The 21,437-nt window shown below is 36.3% G+C and overlaps 1 protein-coding gene across 1 annotated transcript in view; it reads right to left on the minus strand.

Annotated features, from left to right (window-relative positions):
* Window positions 1-21,437, minus strand: part of Necab1 (N-terminal EF-hand calcium binding protein 1) — a 158,751-nt gene that overhangs the window by 89,290 nt on the left and 48,024 nt on the right. Inside the window, exon 4 of the mRNA XM_013012451.1 lies at window positions 2,074-2,099. Coding sequence (XP_012867905.1) covers window positions 2,074-2,099 — 26 coding nt within the window. The remainder of the gene's footprint in view (window positions 1-2,073; window positions 2,100-21,437) is intronic.

Genomic DNA, 21,437 nt, shown 5'->3' on the forward strand with positions numbered 1-21,437 from the left:
TGGATGGCTATGTGTGACAGTATGCCAGGATTTCCCCTGCTAATATATCATAACCAGCAAAACCTTAATCTACTTTTACCCAAGTGCCTTGATTCTACATAATCACAAAACAACCCACTTTTTCCTGATCTGGGATGGACACCAGGTGGAGACAGGAAGTATGGAGATTTTTACGACCATTGGAAATTTCTTTCAAAAACAAATGTACTGGTGGCTCATGCCTGTAATCCTAGGTACTCAGGAGGCTGAGATCTGAGGATCGCGGTTCAAAGCCAGCCTGGGCAGTAAAGTCCGTGAGACTCTTATCTCCAATAAACCACCAGAAAACCGGAAGTGTGCTGTAGCTCAAGCGGTAGAGTGCTAGCCTTGAGCTGAAGAGCTGAGGGACAGCGCCCAGACCCAGAGTTCAAGCCCCATGACCAGCCACACACACAAAAAAAAAAAAAAGAAAAAAAAATGAAATGTACTCTTTTTCATATATATATATTTTATGGTAAAAATACTGTGCCGACGGGTTACAGTTACATGAGTGGGGTAATGTTTTTTCCCCTACTGTCCTTTCCCTCCCCACCTCTCCAACTCCTCCCTCCCCCCTGCAATTGTAAAGTTTATTTCCAACATAATGTCTTATACAGACCCATTGTAAGAATTGTACTCTTTATCTAACTTATGTAACCATAACTCTGTATATCATCTTTACAATAACAATAAATAAACTAAAAAATAAAATAAAAAGGCTAATTCAGACTTTGGTATAGTAAATGAATGCATTTTTGCAAATTGGTACATAGTAATTGCTCGTGGTTAATAGTTATGATACTTTTATTGTTTGATTATTGCCTTATGATCCTGTGTCCTGACACTTTTTCTTGGCATGGCTGCTCTTTTATACTTTGTTGAAATAAAAATGACTTCTGTTAATTATTATAGAATATCCTCTTTATGTTATTATAAACTCTAATGTAAAAATTATAAGGTATTCAGAAAATACTCATGATTTTTGCTAAGCATTCTAGAGAAATTTACCTCTAACCAGAAAAATGTTGCAAACCACTTAGACAATAATATCAAGCTTGAATAAAAGTTATTATCACATGCATTTATCTTAAAATAGAAAACTTAAAACCTTCCAATATTCAGAAAAATATGGCTGCTTCAAATTGAATAACATTATAATGCTCCATAAATTTTCATAACAAAGAATGCATTTCAGTGTATTTACTTTTCTGCATTTCTAATCTTTGACTTTTGCTCCCAACCACAAAGATGAAAAAAAGTAATTGGAGAGGCCATTAAACCAGGCATTTGTAAAGATTTATCTCTCTCTGTTTGAATCACTTGTTTTCTAAGTGACATTTAAAACTCTAGAATGGGTTTAGGCAGGTATGGGACAAAGATATTTTTACATTTCAAGGGTACAGCTTTGTGAAACAGTAACAAAAAGCTCTGTACAGTGTATTGTGAAGAGAATAATGAAGTTGCATTAAACACCAGTTTAAAAATATATTCAAACTAGGGGAGAATTAGCTCTTGTGAAATTAATGCACCAATTACCATACAGTTATTCTCCTTCCATGAGCAAAGTGTTTTGGCAGTGAAATTTTATTTATGAATAAAATTCATGAATAAAGGTTAATCCCTTAGATAGATAGATAGATAGACAGACAGACAAACAGATAGATAGATAGAGATAACTATATATCAGTATCTACATATCTATATCTGTATATCTATATCTATCTCTATGTTTATATCTGGGATCCTTGATTTATTCTATTAATTCCAAGGTGTGTAGAAACATGTCAGACAAAGTTTATTTTCTTTCTAAAATAAGTAGTGGGTTTGACTGGTCCTTTTCCCTTTTTTATTATTTATTTTTTAATGATCATAAAGTAGTGGTACAAAGGGGTTTCGATTCAGCATCACAGTTTATGAGTACAATACATCTTGATCAACGTGACCCCTGTCATCATTCTCCTCTATCTCTCCTAACCCCATACATCTTCTCAATATACCTAGTTCATTTTTCACATATATACATTTAATATTATGTGTGCATTTGGAGAAACTTACCACATAGTTCCTCTGTGTCAAGATTGCTGAAAAGATGAAAAAAGAGGCATTATTACTTTAGAAATATTTTTCACAAGACTTTATTTCTTTTATAAATTCTACATTGTTTAAACATAGGTTATTAGCAATGACTATATTCTATCTGAGGAAATTATTTCTAGAATTTGTACTTTTTCCCACAACATGTCAAGGAAAAAGTGCATAATGGTGAAGAATGTACATTTTGGGACTTGTAATGTACATTACAAACATTGGAGATTTTTATCCACTTTATTACACTTAGTAATTTTAAAATCAAGATTTTGTCTTATGGCATGGAATATATACTCTTGGATAAGTGATACATCCGAATCTTCTTGCGAAGTTGCATTTACTACCAAATAGAATATGTAAGTCTTTCCCAGTATTGTTAATGTGAATTCTACTTATTCATTTATTCCAAGGACATTTATTGTTAGGTGTTAAGCCTTGTTGTAAGTGCCACTGACATATGAGAATGTAGTAAATACAAAAATGAATTGATCAGATTTGTAGTCTCTGGGAGCTCAATTTAGAGACAGACTCATCTGGTAAATAAGTGAAGTAAACTACAGTAAAATAGTTGACATGGAAGGACCTGGAAAATCAGAAAAAGACCTCAAGAAATATATTATAGAGGATGAGATATTTGAGTGAAATCTCAAGGATTACATATGCGTAGAAAAGATGACAAAGTAAAAATACTGTAGTTAGAAGAAATGTTATGATAATGAATGAAATGGACAGAATATTTCATTCAGTTTCAGAAAACTGAGTACTTCCTATGTCTCAAATACAGATCATTAATGAGGAAATGGTACTAAAACCTGAAAGACATTCTTAAAAAAAAAACAAAAAACAAAAAACAAGAAGTAGCTGGGCGCTGGTGGCTCACGCCTGTAATCCTAGCTACTCAGGAGGCTGAGATCTGCGGATCTCGGTTCAAAGTCAGCCCGGCAGGAAAGTCTGTGAGACTCTTATCTCCATTAAGCCACTCAGAAAACCTGAAGTGGTGCTGTGGATCAAGTGGTAGAGTGCTAGCCTTGAGCTGAAGAGCTGAAGGACAGTGCCCAGACCCAAAGTTCAAACCCCATGACCAAAACAAACAAAAAACAAAACAAAACAAAACAAAAACAAAAAGACAAAACCCAAGAAGTTTCTCCTTTACCTTTTACAAATATGGAACCACAAAAGAATTTTACTAAGATGAGGAACATGACTAGGTTTATAAATAGTTACAAATACATATATAAGTCACTGACAGATGGAGATGGGTTGAGGTTGGGCAAAGGCTGGGTGAAAATGAGGCCAGGAACCCACTTTGCAAGATTTTACGACAGCCTAGGCCAGTTCTGAGCAGGGTGTACAACCCTCAGAGACTGTATAAAAGCTGTTGGGTGACAAGAGGTATTTGAAGATATTTTTCAACCCTTTGAATTGCTTTTTGTGTAACTTTATAATACAAAAATATTCACACAGTGATTTATTTGCATAATTTATCAACAAATAAAACTATATATCGGTATTTGAATTGCCAATTTCATAGCTTTTCCTAGTAGAGTTTTGTGGTGACAGGGACTGGGGAAGAAAACAATAGATATATGTGGAAGAGTCTGAGGTAAAACTAACTGTAAAATGTCAGGATTGCTTCGATTTTACTAGTAATAGCACTGCAACTGTTAAAATAGATGTTTTAAAACAATCTTAGTTTTTTTCCCTACATCTTAGAGCTCTGTAGAACTTCAGACTTCGACAGTACATTAAGAGTCACTTTGTTTATGCATTTATTTTCCTCAGAATGGTTCACATTTTCATAATGTTCCATTTTGAATTCCTAAGGGAATTAACAGCACCAAACCACTATTAAAAATTAAATTAGCTGGAATAGAGCATAAATCATAGCAGTTCAGAATAGTTTGCTAGACAGTAACACTGCTTGTTCCTTAATAAAAGATTATGTTTGCCAATGCTATAGTGTTTGTGGCCTGAAGCATGCCTTTATTTAGCATTTTCTGTGTATGCTATGTTGCTAGTAGTTGGAAAGAAGCCATGGTTCTTTTTTATAGTAGGTTCATATGAATGAATTCTAGTAAAACTGATTTTATACTGAGATGTATTTCCAATACTATCCAATGCCATCTTATTAAGGAAAGACAAGGGAATGAGAGAAGGGAAGGAAAGACGGATATGGAAAGTGAGGAGGAGAGGGGAAGAAAAGAGAGAGGAGGGGAGGTGACTACCATGTTGTACCATCCCTCTAGAAGTGATTCCTGTGTTCATGCTAGGCCCTAATCCTTAATTAGCTGCAAGCTCAGGTCTCTATGAATACAACAATTGATCACTGTCTGTGAGAATATCTGAATAATATTTGCTGGGAAGGTGGCTCAGTGGTAGAGTGCTTGCTTTGCATGCATGAGGCCCTGGGTTTGATTCCTCAACACCACAGAAACAGAAAAAGCCAGAAATGGCTGTGGTTCAAGTGGTAGAGTGCTAGCCTTGAGTTGAAGAGCTGAGGGACAGTGCCTAGGCCCAGAGTTCTGGCCCCCACGACCGATAAAAACAAAAAAATCCCTTTGACTACTGTTTATGTCCTCAAATTCCCCTAGATTAAATTCTCTTGGCTCAATTTAGCTTAATTGGCATTTCTAGTATCTGCCTAAAGCAGGAGCACCTCCAATCCTAAGCTCAACTTTTCCTGCAATCTACTCTTATCTCTCTACTTCTATTCAAATTCTTCTATGTCCAATTACAAATATGGTTCATGGAGTTCAATGATGCTCAAAAGTATTTGCAAAGTCAGGTATTTGGTTCCTTTTCTGCTTCTGTTGACTTTCATTCATGCTGTCTTGTTTGGTGCATCATAACTAGCTCAGCACATTTGCCGAGGGATACTCTGCTCAAATGGTCCTTAATGAATGGAGAGATCACAACATTACTTTTATAAAGTAAAAGCAATAATGATTGAGCATATTTGATCTAGAGGAATCTGGGGAAATAAACATGGGCATTGCATCTCAAGAGATAAGGATACCGCACAAGTTATCAAAGAAGGCTTAGACCAGGCGATGAGTGGAAAAAAAAACCCAACAGAACCAGCACAAAAGTGGAGCTTGGTTCTTGTGATCAAGGCCAATGTTCAGTTGTCAGATACAAGATGATGCATAGGCCAGGCTGTCAAAATATTGTGACTTGAGATTGGATCCTGGAATATGAGTAAACCCTGGCAACAGTTCTTTGCCTCCTTTCTGCAAAGCCCATCATTATTTGTGAAATTCATGATGTGGCATTCACAGACTAAATGGAACAAGTTTATAGGGATGTTGTCTACATGGACTTATACCAAGTACCATGTGTCATCGTATTGGCTTGAAGTATGGACTATGGGCATTCCATACTCTATATGTCCACATGGACAGTGATCTTCACACACTTTTAGGTTGAGTCTCCTATGGGGTACCTGCAGGAGAGAAATCCAATTTATAGACAGTCTCACAAGCAAGAAACTGAACTTGTCTAATACTGAAGCCAATTAAGGTCAGACTATTTTCCATACATAAACACAATACCTAATTTATGAGAGACAAAATGGAATAGGAAGCACATTTTTCTTAAGCTAATGTATTCACTTATTCATTCAAGGACATATTCATAGACATTTTTATATGCATTATAGTGGATGGAACTGTGTCTTCTCAACAATTAGTTCAAATTTGGGATGGGAAGTTGACTCAGTGGTAAAGTGCTTGTATGCATGAGGCCCTGAGTTCAATTCCTCAGCACCAAAAAAGCAGAAAAACGCCTCAAGTGGCACTGTAGCTCAAGTGGTAGGGCGCTAGCCTTGACCTGAAGAGCTGAGGAACAGCACCCAGGCCCAGAGTTCAGCCCCCACGACCAAAATTGTTCAAAATTCTAGACTGGTTAGCTATGTATGGGTGTGATCTTCTTTGGAATAAGAATTATAGGCATAATTGAGTTATGCTGAATTAGTGTATGCCCTAATTCAGTGACTTACTCTATATACAAGAGGGATATTTGGATGAAAGACACAGATACACATAAGAAAGACATGTGAAGACAGAGGCAGAGAGCAGAATTATGCTCCTACAAGATAAGAAGCAGAAAGATTCAGCAGTAGAAGCTGGAAAAAGGTATAGGAAGATTCTTCTTTAAACACTTTAGAAGGAGCATGCTCCTGATGACACCTTTATGATGAACTTTGTGCCTTCAGAACTGGCATGAATTTCTGTTGTATAAGCTTGCTAGTCTGTGGCACTTTTTGTTACAGCAGTGCTGGAACACTAGTATAGGCATAGTTCCTATGGATTGGCATATAGAGCATCAGTTTTTGGGTTGTGTCACTTCACTGTCCTTTGAACACTCCATGAAATAAAGAAGTTTGAATGTTGGAAAGTCATTGCTCTTCATTTAAATCAATTCAATTTTGGGAATTCAAAAATAAACATTTGATACCCTAGAGCATCAATTATGGGGAAAGAAATAAAAAGGAATGCAATTCATTGTTAAATAGCAGATGACAAGTATGGAATAGTCAGCATGCACAGGTATAGTTTTGAAAAATTTGCATGCCATGCTTTACTTCCTACAAAGGCTGATTTTCTTCATTGTGTAGGAGGGGACTGGGCTGTCGGCAATTTTAAGTTATTTGTTTGATGCCACCCATTTATTGAGTGGTGGTGCTTAGATCCAAACCTAGGTACATTTGACTTGAGAGAGCATTTATCTGTTTATATAGGAACTTGGACTCCACCGCAGAAATGTGGAGTCCATAGCAGATGGGTGATTCAGTCAAAAAGTAAGTAAATAAAAGGTACAGGAACGGTCAACTGCATAAAGCAAAAGACATGAGCATGTTAGACTCTTCATTAGGACTCTTCGTGCAAATCATCATGTCTTCAGACTTAACGAGGTGAGCATAGTAAACCCTCCCATTGCCCGTCACTGATGTCCAAGTATTGAACCAGGCAGTCAGTCGTATTTTGGAACTGAATCCGTCATTTAAGACATGAATGGAGAAAAAGAAACTGCAATAGAGCATACACACCAAGAATGAGCATGCCAGCAAGAAACAAGACATGACTAAGGAGACAGAGGGAGATGTGTTCAAATGAACGAAGAAAGCCAGTCATAGTTACAGAATGGAACCAACTGGCTGAGAATGAGAAAGCAATTGGAAGAAAGAGGCCACAGCAGACGCTGTCGGACAAGAGGGACCTGAAAGCCAAGTATAACTTAGAAGAAGGGGAGACATTTTTTCCCCTCAGAGCTTGACTTTTTCTTTTAAGAGAAATCTAATTGGATGATATTTGAACCAGTTTTTCTACTTTAGATTTTTCTAAATCTGGCTGAGCAAAGGCACCACCTGGAGTATTTTCAAAAAATGAAACCAATAAATTTTTAGGCTAAACTCATAAGAGATTGTGCTTCAGAACTTCAAGGTAGGGGTCAGGAATCTCTTCTTTCACAACTCACAAAGGTGATTTTGTTATCAGCTCCCATCTCTCCACATGATCTTGCCACACTATCTCTCAAAGCAAATACAACATTTCCTAGCAATGAAACCATCTGAAAAGAATACTAGCAGCACTGTACGTGGTACCTTAAATTGGTTATAATTATATATTCTCTGTTAATAGCACTAAACTCAGTAATTATACACACAATAATAGATTCTGTTACTCCTCTGTTGGGCTTAATTAGATTCAGCAGGGGACAAGATCTGCTTACACAAAAGGTCAATCTCAAAGTGACAATTGAACATTTGTCCCTGCTCTCTCTAAGCCACGTTTGAGGCCTAATGGATAAGCCAGGCTTTTGTGAGAATTCTCCCCTGGACTCATGCTGAAGTCCTCTGTATTTTTCCCTCAAAGCTTATTATCTTCAGCACTTGTTACCAATTGGTGATACAACTCTTACTACTTTGATCCTAGTTCTATCTTCTTTCTCAAGGTCAAGTCTAGTTTGTGAATTCCACTTTTGGGTTCCTTCACTTGAATATCCTCCCAGTATTTACACCAGTGCTTTCAAATACTTGTGAACATAAAGGTTGTATAGAGAACACGCTAAAACTCAGACAGTATGTCCAGAGATTCTCCACCAGAGTCCCCTCAGTAGGACTTTTCTGGAACACATCATGTTGCTGGTAATCACAGGAGTGATTTGACTGACATAATGGACACTTCAACAGGTGCAGCTGAGCTCAGCTTCTTTTTAAAAAATTTAATTTTAGTGTCAAGGTGAGGTACAGAGGGGTTAGAGTTACATAAGTACATTTTTTTCCAGAACTTGTTATTCCCCTCCCTCATTTTTATCCCACTTTCCTTCCCATACAAAGCCCCCCACACCCAAGTAGTACAGTTCATTTCCAACATATTGTCTTGTGAGTATTACTGTTGCATTTGTTCACCCTTTGTCTCACTATTTTGTTGTTCCCCTTCCCTAATTCAGATAAACATATACACACTGTCAGGGTGCCAAAATAAAATACAATGGCAACAAGGAATAAACCATAGGAAAAAAAGCACAAAAGAAATAAGAAATCATGTAGTACATTAAAAACAACAACAACAAAGTAAAACCTCTTGTGTCCATGTCTTGGAGTTCATTTCACTTAGCATCATCTTATATGGTCATATGTTCATAGCTATTGAGATATTCTTCTCATCTGCTAGGAATATCCCAGACATATACTAATTGTTACAAGTGAGGAAAACCAGGGATCTATGTTTCTTTGGATATGATTTTTTTCCCCAAGTCTTGCCATTTCCTTACAAATAGGGCAATGTTATTCTTCCTGATGGAAGCACAGAATTCCATTGTGTGTGTGTGTGTACGTGTGTGTGTGTATGTACACACACACACGTACACACACACACATATAAAATATATATAACACATTTTCTTGATCTATCAGTTTCTCTCTTTTTTTTTTCCTGACCCAAGTTTGGTGGGAAGCTGTTGGCCCCAGCATCATGAAGCACAAGCACCATCTGTCAGGCTATTCCTGCTCACTTGCACTAACTTCTTCATGGCATGTGAGAAATTCTTCCCCACCTTCTTCAAATATTCACAAAAAGGCGTCCTGTTGAAGATTCAAACAACAATGTTAAGCCCAGTTTTCTCCTGGACTCTGATTTTGAACAGATTCCAGTAATAATTTTATAAATGTCTTTTTTAACCTTACTCCAGGCATAAACATTATATAGAGAGCCTGCCACTTAAAGATATTCTTAGCTAAGTGCTGGTGGCTCAGGCCTGTGATCCTAGCTACTCAGGAGGCTGAGATATAGAGTTTGTGGTTCAAAGCCATCTCAGGAAGAAAAGTCTGAGATTCTTATCTTCACTTAACCACCAAAAAGCCAGAAGTGAAGCTGTGGATCAAGTAGTAGAGTGCCTACCTTGGGCAAAAAATCTAAGGGACAGCACTCAGGCCTTGAGTTTAAGCTCCAGTATCAGCATGTATATGTGGGCACACACACACACACACACACACACACACACACACACTAATGGCATACTTTAGTAATGTTAATTCAGAAAATAAAAACAGTCAGAATTTATAGTGTTGTAAAATAAGGTTGTACTGGAAAAGGGGAGAGAAGAAAAATCATAAAAAAAATTACCAGACACTGTTTTTGTTAAAATGTGCTGTATAACTGTGGAAGCATAAATAATTGACAAGCTGTTTCTGTGACTTAACATTGTACTCTCTTCCCTGAGGAGTTTTGAGCTCAAATTGTTTTTTTGACAACTGTTGCCATTCCAGAACTGAAGAAGCTGCCCCATGGCTAATGTCCTCAAAAGACATAGACTATATGACTCTCCATCTACCCTCCACTTCTCTTTCTCTTTGATTTCATTGCTTCTTCCCTGCTGCTCAAGACCTCTCATGTTCAATCTGAATCACAGCTTCTAATCCCACTGGGAAGTCTTTTCCCCTTTCCTTTTTCTTTAGTGACTTTTCTTCGTATCTCTTTTGTTTCTTGTCATTTCCCATACCTCTTGGTTTTAATGTGAGAAGACTGGTTATGCAACAGACGACTCTTACTTATTCTGCTCATCCATTTTCCATTCCTCCTCTTCTTTTCTTTTTATTATTGTTTTTTTATTGTGAAAATATCATACAGAGGGGTTACAATTACATGAGCAAGGTAATGAGTACATTTCTTATCAAGCATTGTTGCCTCCTCCTTTGTTTCCCCTTACCTTCCTTGCCCTCCCATCCTCCCATTTCCCCCCCAGCCCCCACCCTCGTGCACCTCCCCTCCCCCACCAAAGTTGTAAAGTTCATTTTTCGACATAACATCTCATTGTTGCAATGGGTCCACCTGTATCCCTATTTAAACAATTTGTTTTTGCCCTTCCCCTCCACAAATTATACCAACATCAAATATAGTGAAAACAGGGGTTATACCATTGGAGAGGGACATACAAAGCAACAAAGAAATCATCTGATAAATATGTTAGAAACAATAGCAAGAAAGAAAACCCATTTGAGTCAATTTGTTAGGAAATGGAAAGACTTGGAAATAATTATATTAATTTAATTTAATTTTTTGTAAAGGTGATGTACAGAGGGGTTACAGTTACAGAACTAAGGATTAAAGACAGTGATGACAGATGATAAACCAAAGGGGGGGATGAAAGAAAAAAATAAATAACTTCACACAATATGTTAAAAACAACACCACTACCTCTTGTTTCCATTATCATGGAGTTCATTTGGATTGGCATCATTTTATATGGTCATATATACATGGCTATTGAGCTATTGTGATCCTTTGCTTGGACTATCCTAGACATATATGCCATCTCCCTATGTTGGTGAACTGGACCTCAATTATGGGTCTCTGGTGAGGCTATTGATCATATGAATCCGTTGCTAACTTTTTAATTGCTGTGACAGAATGCTTAATATAAACTTTAAAAAGGAAAATTTTGTTTTGATTCACGTTTTCAGTTCTAGCCATCATGTCAGAGAAAGTACACATAAAAAGTAAATTTTTTTTAAAAAGCATGAAGCATGCTGGTAATCTTTTTAATTGTCATTTGTTTAATGAAACTAGTTTATACACTAATGTGGTATCATGTAAAATTGTTTCACTAAAAGTAGGTTCAATAAAATGGATAGGTCTAAGAATTGTCTCAGTAAATTCATGCATATGGTGTTGTAAATATACAGAAAAATTTGCCAATTTAGAAGACTTTGTATGACTAGAAATATCTATACCTTTTTCAAAGATGAAAATAACTCAAAGAAATAAAATGGTTTCTTTTGAGAGTGGGAAAATGGGGGGGGGGTTAGAACATCTTTCTACCTCTCCTTTTATTTATTTATTTTATTTTTATTTTTTGTTGGTCGTGGGGCTTGAACTCTGGGCCTGAGTGCTGTCCCTCAGCTCTTCAGCTCAAGGTGAGCGCTCTACCACTTGAGCTACAGTGCCATTTCCGGTTTTCTGGTGGTTTATTGGAGATAGGAGTCTCACGGTCTTTCCTGCCCTGGCTGGCTTTGAACCGCGATCCTCAGATCTCAGCCTCCTGAGTAGCTAGGATTACAGGCATGAGCCACCAGCGCCCGGCTTACCTCTCCTTTTATGTAATGAAAATTTTTTATGAATGAGTCTGGCATGCCTCATAAATACTTGAGTTTTCTAACAGCTAATATTTCAAAATTTTACTTGTATGAACTTATTTCAAATGTCAGTTTTCTTTAGACATTTCAATCTTTATCACAAAGCAGAATGTATAAACAAGAAGTATAAATATTCCAGAAAATTGGATGAGAGAGTTAGAGAGAGAGAAAAAAAAGAGAGAGAGAGGAGTAAAAAATGAGATCTCTCTTTTTTCTCCCCTTTTGTTAAAAAGTTTTTTTAAAAAATCAAAACTTATTCAAGTGACTGAGATGGATATAAGGGGAAAATACTTCTTTGTTTTACATATTCTGAAGTTATTAGAAAAAAGCACATAGGCATCAAATTATGTTAAAGAAGCAAAATGTGAATTAGGAAAGAAGAGGAAGAAAGTCATTGTGTGGAACCATGATAAATTTTTTTTTTCAGTTTTCTCATGTTCTAATAGCAAGTATTTAGGTACTCTAGATTCCATATCTGAACTGAAGGAGGGGGTGGAAACATTGTAGACTTTTCATATATCTACATTTCTGATATGCAAATGAAATTCTTTTTATTTCATTTATTAGTTAATCCAGTTAAAGTAGGGTTAGACAGTGATTTTATATTTAAGATTCAGTTCAATGAAAAACCTATAGATTCAAATAAAAATAAAAACAAATGTCTACATACATATGGTGATTGATATATTTCTTTATCTCCGGGACTCAAGGAATTCTGAACTTTAGTAGCTATTTGCCAGGAATGAAGAATAAAAATCAAGTTATTTTTTATTATGTCACAGGATCACTGTGAGTCCATAATTTCATTGGAAATAAGGATATTTGTACAGTAGAGACAAAATATCAAATCCCCAGATTTTCTGTGTCATAATCTAGTACCCTTTCCTCCCAGCTATCCAATTAAATATACTCTCTGTCTTTTATGGTATTTCTGTATCATGTGGTACATATTTATCATCTCTCTGAATGACAATAGATGCTTTGTGGGATTCATATATATTTATAAATACATTCATATGTATTCACATATTCATGTATGTATATATGCACTACATATATATAAAAATTTATATATGTATGTACATATAATACATATATAGTATATATACTTCAGTACTATGCATACTATATGCATATATACATATATATATGCACATACATACACGTATATGTGTCTGTATGTTTAATATCCATATATCCATATGTACATATGTATATGCACATATATACATATGGATTTGTATATATTATTATATAATATGTCATATATATTATTTATTTATATAATATATGTTATATGTCATATGTATTATTATATACTATATAATATATATACATGTACACATAGATACATATATATGTATCTATCTATAGTACTGAAATTTGAAATCTGTGTGATTAATCATACTTTTCTCTCCATGGTTTGCTGTCTGCTTCAGACTGCTGGTTTCCTCAACCTTTCTATCATTATACAGACCTCTTCAAGCCTACACTTCCTTTCCAGACTTCATTAATTTTACAGGTTCTTCACGTAATGCACACAAGGGAAAATGCCACGTTTAAGTTAATGAAATGAACACTAAGAGACATTACTTCAATAGGATGCATTTTTCCTTCTTTTAGTGTAATTCCATCAATCACACTGAATTATTTTTCCATTCAAGAAAATGTTGAATGAGTAATTGTCTTTCCTGTCTACCTTCTATGTATGTTTTTCATTCTCCCTCCAAGTTCTATTTTTCATATCTCCATTTTTCATCTTCCTTTCTGTGTTCCTTGTGAGCAGTTAGAAGTTTAAGGATTTGAAGTTAATTGGTGACTACTCTGTTTGATAGATTATCCAATTATTCTTTCCTTCGATAATTTTGACAATTAAGTTAATTCTAGGTCTTAATCCCTTTTCTTCCTGATTTGGACAGTTCAAGTTGAAAAGTAAATAATTCTATTACTTAAAAATCTATAAAAATAATTAAACTCAAGGATCAACCATATCTGTTGCTAATATTTTTTATCATAATTAAATAATTCTAGAAAAATTTTAAATAAAAGACTACTTAAAAATCTTCTAAAGAAAAAAAGAGAAGGAGGAGTAAAAAATGAATTCTCCTTTTTTTCCCTTTTGTTAAAAAAGTTTTTTTTAAATAAAAACCAAGAAATGTACACACTAACTTACTTATATAACTATAACCCCTCTGTACATCACTTTGACAATAAAATTAAAAAAAAAATCTTCTAGGGGCTGGGAATGTGGCTTCGTGGTAGAGTGCTTGCCTGACATGCATGAAGCCCTGGGTTCAATTCCACAGTACCACATAAAAAGAAAAGGCCAGATGTGGCACTGTGGCTCAAGGGGTAGATTTCTAGCCTCAAGCAAAAGAAGCTCAGAGACAGTGTCCAGGCCTTGAGTTCAAGCCCAGGACTGGCCAAAAAAGAAAAGATCTTCTAACAGAACAATATCTAATCTAAAAAACAGTAACAATCCAAACTAATTGTTATTTTAAGCTCTAGGTTATTCCCTTCCTGTAAAGTTCAGTATATAGTAAACAATCAATAATAGTTGGAAGATAAATAAGTAGAAAATTTGTTTTTTGTTGATTTAAACGACTTAAAACTATATATATCCTGTCTTCAATCTTTTGTAATGAAGACTGGATTATACATTTATTGACATAGGTTTTTAGGGTTGTAGAATGATCTCAATTCTACCTAAATACAGAGCACAAATAGTTCAGAGATCAAATCTATTGGGGCATAATTACCACAGTTTCTATTTTGATGAAAATAACATGTTTGTAATTTTCTTTTTTTTCTAGTAGGATCAAGAGCAAATTTAAGCTCCCTCACAATGAAACAATTGCTGAAATTATAATGTTAAAATCTATTTTGTAAGGAAAACATTAGTTATCAGTGGCCAAAAGATGTCCAGCCAAACTGATAATTAAGGAACCCCAAAACACCTATAAAATTAGAGTAGCCAACATTGATAGAGTCATTCTAGTACTGAAAGACTTCTTATGTAACATTTGAAAATCAAACACCCTTTTGGCTATGTTCAATGGTACATTAAAGCTGTCACGAAGATGATTAGGAATAACTCTATAGTAATTAAGGGTATGCCACTTTTACTCACTCAATCCAGATTGTTCTCTGCTTCACAGAATTTAGGATGTATCAAGTAGCACTTGATTTTAGAAAAACCCGCTAGTCTCATGGAATCTCAAAGGAAAATGTAACTATTGCCTTGTCGGCTTTCAAAAATCACTCAGAAAAATGTACTTTTTAAAAACAATTAAGGACACAGATGACACTTAAAGAAACTACTCTGCTGTTTAGAGTCAAAAATTATTGCTCACCTAAGAGAATTTTTACTAGGATAGTGATGTATAATTTTGCATAAAGACAAAAAATGCAAATTTCAAGAAAAATGCTACAAAAATCAAGTTGAGTGAGTAAAAATGTTTTCTTGCTGATAAATACTATTTGAAAATTTTATTTCATTTGGATACATAATGTTGCACCTTGTGGTTTAAAAATAAACCTTTTCAATCAATGAAATTTATTGTTCAAAACACTAATAATCTGTGGGACCAAAACCAATGTGTCTGCCTACAGTGTGCTCTCTTTCTCCATCTCTCTTTTCCTCTCTCTCTCCTCTCCCCCTTGCTTTCTGTAAGATTAAAGATAAATCTCTGAAAAAAGACCTTCTCAAATAGCATATTTTGACATTCTAATTAATAAAAGTAAAAATAAATATACACATGCTATAACCAGAAGTGAAAAGTCTTTATAAAGTGTGAATCAGTCTTCCCATCTGCTTTTACCCCAATGTCCCTTGCCATTATTTCCTTCTACTGACTATCACTCCTTTGGTGAATCAGTGACAGAGCAGAATACTACCTGAGTTAAAACACCCAGATCTGTGGTCAAACATTATTCTGATTGCCCTCAAGTGTATCTTCTGAATAGGATCAACATTTAAATCAGTAGACTGGGAGTTGAGCATTTACCATCTGAGTGTGTCTGCACCCTATGCAATTAGTGGAAAGCCCGACTAAAATAAATGCTCCTCAATCAGGAGGGAGTGTCCCAACATACACCCTTGGATTTGGCTCCTGCCACCTGGAGTTTTCCTGAGTCTCCAGGCTTGAGACCCACCTTACAGATTTTGGACTTACCTAGTTCTATAACCATAGCAGCCAATTCCTTAAAATGCATCTCTTTCTGCACAAATACATATTCTAGTGTTGTTTCTGTAGAGAACTCTGACTAATACAAAGGGTCAAATAATTGACTTTTGAATTTCAAAAAGATCTAGACTTTTGAAATTCAAAAGTCAATATCCAGGTATAAGACATCTATTTGGAAGAACACAACTCAACAACAACCAAGCCTTTATAGCTCCAACTAAAGATTCCAAGAACAAAACAAAAAATAAAGAAAAAAATAAAAAGAGGTGATATTAAACTGCATTCTTGAAAAGGAGGGATTCTGAACACACTTATCTTCCCCTATAATGGAAACAGGTTGTTGAAAGTGGTAGAATCCTGAAATTGAAGATAAGAAGCATCTGGCCATAGAGCATCTGTGACAAATCTCCATAAAAGGACTACTCTTCTCAAAAACATTGTGGGGGAGGAAAAGAAGACAAAGCTGCATGGTATGTCTAGATAGAAGATGCTCAGACAACATTTCAGAATTATCTGAAGCAAAAACTGATTTAGGAAGAGTATAGGGACTGTTAGGATGTAAGAGCAGCAAGGATATGGCACAGAGAGGTGGTGGCCTTGAAAAGGATTAGAGGTTAAGAAAGTTCTATTTTCCCTGTTAAGGATTGTTCTTGTAATTCAGAGTTTTTTGTGGTTCCATATGAATTTCAAACTCTACTAATACCAAACTTCAACCTCTATTGTAGAGCTATAGTAATGAAATATCCTGATTCTGCACAAAAACAGGGCTGAGAAGTAATGAAACAGAAAACTCAGAAATAAACTCACAGCCCTATAGCAATCTAATGTTTGATGAGGGAGCCTAAAGCATAGGCTGAAAGAAAGGCAGTCTCTTGAACAAATGGTACTGGGAAAACTGGATATCCACATGCAGGAAACAGAAACTAGATGCTTATGTCATCCTGTATCAGCATCAATTAAAAATGGATCACAGACCCCAATGTAGGACCTGAAACCATGAAACTGTTAGGTAAATTAAATCGGTAGCTGAAGTAAAAGAGCACTAGGCAGTATTCAGGCAGGGAAATATTTATTTTTGAGATGCAGGCTGGCCTCCAGTCAAGTTGGAAGCCCACGTGGCTGGGGAAAAAGGGTCGAACCACACCTGGACCAGGACCTATAAAGGCCAGGGGTAGAGAGAAGGTGTGGCCACACCGGATGTGGATATGACCTCAAGGAGGGAGGATGTGACTGCCTCCAGTTACTGGTGCTGGTTACCTAGGTGACACAGGTACTGGGCAGAGACTTAGACAAGAGGAGGGAGGAGTCTGCTCAGCATTCTCAGGGCAGACCTTCCAGAAACCATTACAGGAAGAAGTAGGAGAAACTTTAGGACTCCTCAACACAGTTAAGAACTTTCTAAGTACAGCTCCAGAAGCACAGCAAATCAAACACAGACTTGATAAATGGGACTGTATCAAACTTAAAAGTTTCTGCACAGCAAAAGACATAGCCAATAAACTAAAAAAGACAGCTTACATAATGGGAGAAGATTTTTGCCAGCTACACATCAGACAATGGCTTAAGATACAGAATATACAACCCAATTAATCAGTAGGCTAATGAGCTAGAGACACTTCTCAGAAGAAGTCGAACTGGCCAATAGACCCAGGTTCAACCTCTCTGGCCCTAAAGGCAATGAAAGTCAAAACAACACTGTGATTCTACCTAACCCCAGTTAAAATGCCCATTATCAAGGAAACAAACAGTAACAGATGCTGGTGAGGATATGACCAAAAGAGAACCCTAATACAATGTTGATGGGAATGTAAACTCATTTCCTCTCTAGAAAGCAATATGGAGGGAGGTTCTTCCAAAAACTAAACAAAGAAGAACCCTCTGATTCAGCACTTCCACTCCTGGGCATTTATCTAGAACTCACAAAACAGAATACAATAATGCCACCAGCACAACAATGTTTATTGCACTACTATTCAGCATAGCCAAGGTATGGGATCATCCCAGATGTCTCTCAATAGACGAGTGGATCAAGAAACTATGAGCTACAATAGAACGTTACTCAGCCATTAGAAAAAACAATATTGTGCCATTTGTAAAGAAATAGAAAGACTAGGGGAAAAATCCTATTATGTTAGTTAAGCCCAAAGAGACAAAGAAACTATGATCTACAATAGAACGTTACTCAGCCATTAGAAAAAAGAATATTGTGCCATTTGTAAAGAAATAGAAAGACTAGGGAAAAAAATCCTATTATGTTAGTTAAGCCCAAAGAGACAAAGGTGGTATTTTTTCCTCATGTGTAGAAACTAGAATTAGTCTATAAACCTATAAAAATATGTTCGGTGGCATGCCAGTGATTACAAATATATTGACTGAAATATGGTAGATTCAAGGGAGATCTCAAATAATGTAATTCCTTAGGCTAAATAAAATACCAACAATAAACACCAGGAAACTAATACTTCCAAGAGGGTGGGGTGGGGCAAGGGAGAGAGGTAGACCAAATGAAGAGGAAGGGGGAATGAAGTCAAGAATTCAATGCAGCTGCTGCTGGTGGCTCATATCTGTAATCTTAGCTACTCAGGAGGCTAAGATCTGAGGAGCATGATTCAAAGCCAGCCTGGGCAGGAAAGTCCATGAGACTCTTATCTCCAATTAACCACCAGAAAACCGGAAGTGGAGCTGTGCTCAAAGTAGTAGAGTGCCAGCCTCTAATGAAAGAGCTCAGGGAAAGTACCCAGGCCCTGAGTTGAAGCCCCCCCCCGCTTTCCCACCAACACACACACACACACACACACACACACAGAATTAATGCAAATCCTACAAAATTAAGATGGAAGGGCTGGGCTTTGGAGGGATAGGTGAGAATATTGAAAAGGGGTGACATTGATCAAGATATATTATATACATGTACAGTGTTGTTAAATGGAAACTCCTTTGTACAAGTGCTTAAATATAATAAAATTTAAAAAGGAGGTTAAGAACAGGATCTGCCTTAACTATTAGTGAAAGCTCAGATGAGGTAGAAGTTAGCACTGCAGATGTATTATGGAGAGCTGAGCATAGAGACAAATCGATGTCCCTTCTGTCTCATGGTTTTGAACTAGATGACATGCTAAGTCTGCAAAAATCCCTAGCATGGAGGAAATGGACCCTGACTTTACTGATGGAAAGTTTCTATTCCCTGCTTTAAAAAGGATGAAAATAGAAATTAAGTTATAATTGCAAAATGGTTTCATTCCCTTTCCTACACAAATGAACTTCAGAGACTTCTATGTCATACCTAAAGAGACAAGATGGCGCTAGGGGAAGAAAAGAGGATGGAATCAAAAAACATGGTTTCTAGCTTAGGCTCAGTCAGTCACTATTTTGGGAAGTCAGCCTATTTTAAGCTCAGTTTACTTAAAGGGAAAGTAAAGGAAGTAGACTAAAAGCCTTGTCTGAGCACGTTTTAGAATTTTTTTCCCTAATGCAAATTGTTCATAATTGAAAAATAGAAAAAGGAAACATATATCTGAAAAGGAAGTGCTGATGTCCAGAAATTATAGATCAGAATTTGTTGATTTAGCCCACATCTAGGGCTCATCTAATAGCTGTTGAAGTGAAACAAAGCACGTCTCAAGCGTTTAGTTGACATTGTAATGTAGTTGTGTCTCAGTGTTCTGGAGCATATAATAGTTTTCTACAATAGTAAACAATGGAATCAATAAAAAGTTATTGAATAGATTTCTATATTCTCTATTTCCTATTAAATACCTTTCATTCATGACTCTGCAATCATGGCTGATTTAGAATGTAAAGATTTTCCAGAAAGGTGATTTAGAAGGAGAAAGCAAAAATAGACTCTTCTATCTTTAACTCAGAAACCTTCTTGGTATTTAGATATAAAGGGAAAATTATCATTTTGCTACAAAATGAATGATGCTGGTAGGGATGCACAGAACAGTTAGACAAACTTCACATTTCTATCTATTCATATATATTACATTTTGAGGTAATTTTCCAGCACATACAATCACTACCCATAATGATTTATGCTACTCATAGCAACTTTAGTAAACCTCAAGGCACACATGACAAAAATCATATGTAAATTTCTCATATCTATCAAGAAAATCAACTGGTTACCTAAAGGGCAGCACTGTCTTAGCACTCTGGTGTAATAGAAAATGTCCTACATAGAAAAGCCTTCCAGCATGGTTCAACAGCATTAACCATCCACAGGGAAGCCTAGACAGCCCAGGACTCATCTGACTAGCAAAGAGCTCTAGGAGACAATCTGTTCCAGCCTACATAAAGCAAACAGTGAACAGCAACCAATAAGCCCACCCACACAACCAGGCCCTTGAGAGTCTGCTGCAGATTTTCCTCTACAATTTCTACAATGTGAGATGTGGCTCTACCAACTCTCCCTCCTCCTCAGTACTTGTATTTAAGGGATTAGAAATAATGGAAAAGTTCAAAAAGAAGCATTGTCATGTCTGTTGGTGAGGGATAGGGAGTTTATTAAATACAACTTCAAGCCCAAGGACAAAGATGGAACTTTGGGGTTGGAGGTGAATGGAACCCTTTGGAGGCTACTTGTAAGGAACTTGTAAAACAGACTAATTTTAGAGAACTAGATGAGCTCATCACTGTTTATTTCTCTGAATTTGTTCATAGGCCTGAGCTCCCTCCCCATAAAAAATATCTGAGGGGACACCAATTCCTTTCCTTAATTGTCTGAGGTGCCATCTCCTCAATAGCCACCAGAGGATTCCTTTAAGACTGAAACAGACTACCCTGAGTTCTCCCCTTCCTTGCTATCCTTGAAAATAAGTCTCCAGATGATTTTCACAGTTGCTTACTAATCATTCGAAAGAGAAAAGAAAGCAGCATCCCAAACATGAATGGCAGTTCTTGTTTTCCACATTCTACTACTTTAATTGAAGGTCCTTTTGATCTCTGTCCATTTCTTACTGATGTTATCCTCCATTTTTCAAAGAAAGCTCATTTTACCAAATATTATTGCATCTTAAAGACATGAAAAGGCAATTTCTGTCAAATAAAATTTTCATTTGTAAAGTTCTTTAGAAAAAGATTAATCTTGAAGGACTCTCTGCCAATGATAGGTCATTTCTTTTTTGTACTTTTTATTGTTAAAAATGCTGTACAGAGGGGTTATAGTTACACGAGTGAGGTTATGAGTACATTTCCTATTGAGTATTGTTGCCTCCTCCTTTGTTTTCCCCCTACCATCCCTTTCCTCCCACCTCCACAACTACCTCCCCTCTCCCGACCAAAGTTGTAAAGTTCATTTTCAACATAGTGTTTTGTACATCTCATTGTTACAATGGGTCAACCTGTATCCTTGCTTAAGCATTTTGTTTTTTCCTTTCCCCTCCCTGAATTAGAGAAGTGTATATTCAAGATGCAGGGCAGTGGAATCAAATACAGAGAAAGCAGCAGTTATACTATGGGGGAGGAACATACAAAGAAACAACATAATCACATGGTACATTAGAACTACA

Source organism: Dipodomys ordii, unplaced genomic scaffold (genome assembly GCF_000151885.1).
Source record: "Dipodomys ordii isolate 6190 unplaced genomic scaffold, Dord_2.0 Scaffold17, whole genome shotgun sequence".
Classification (NCBI taxonomy): Eukaryota; Metazoa; Chordata; class Mammalia; order Rodentia; family Heteromyidae; genus Dipodomys; species Dipodomys ordii.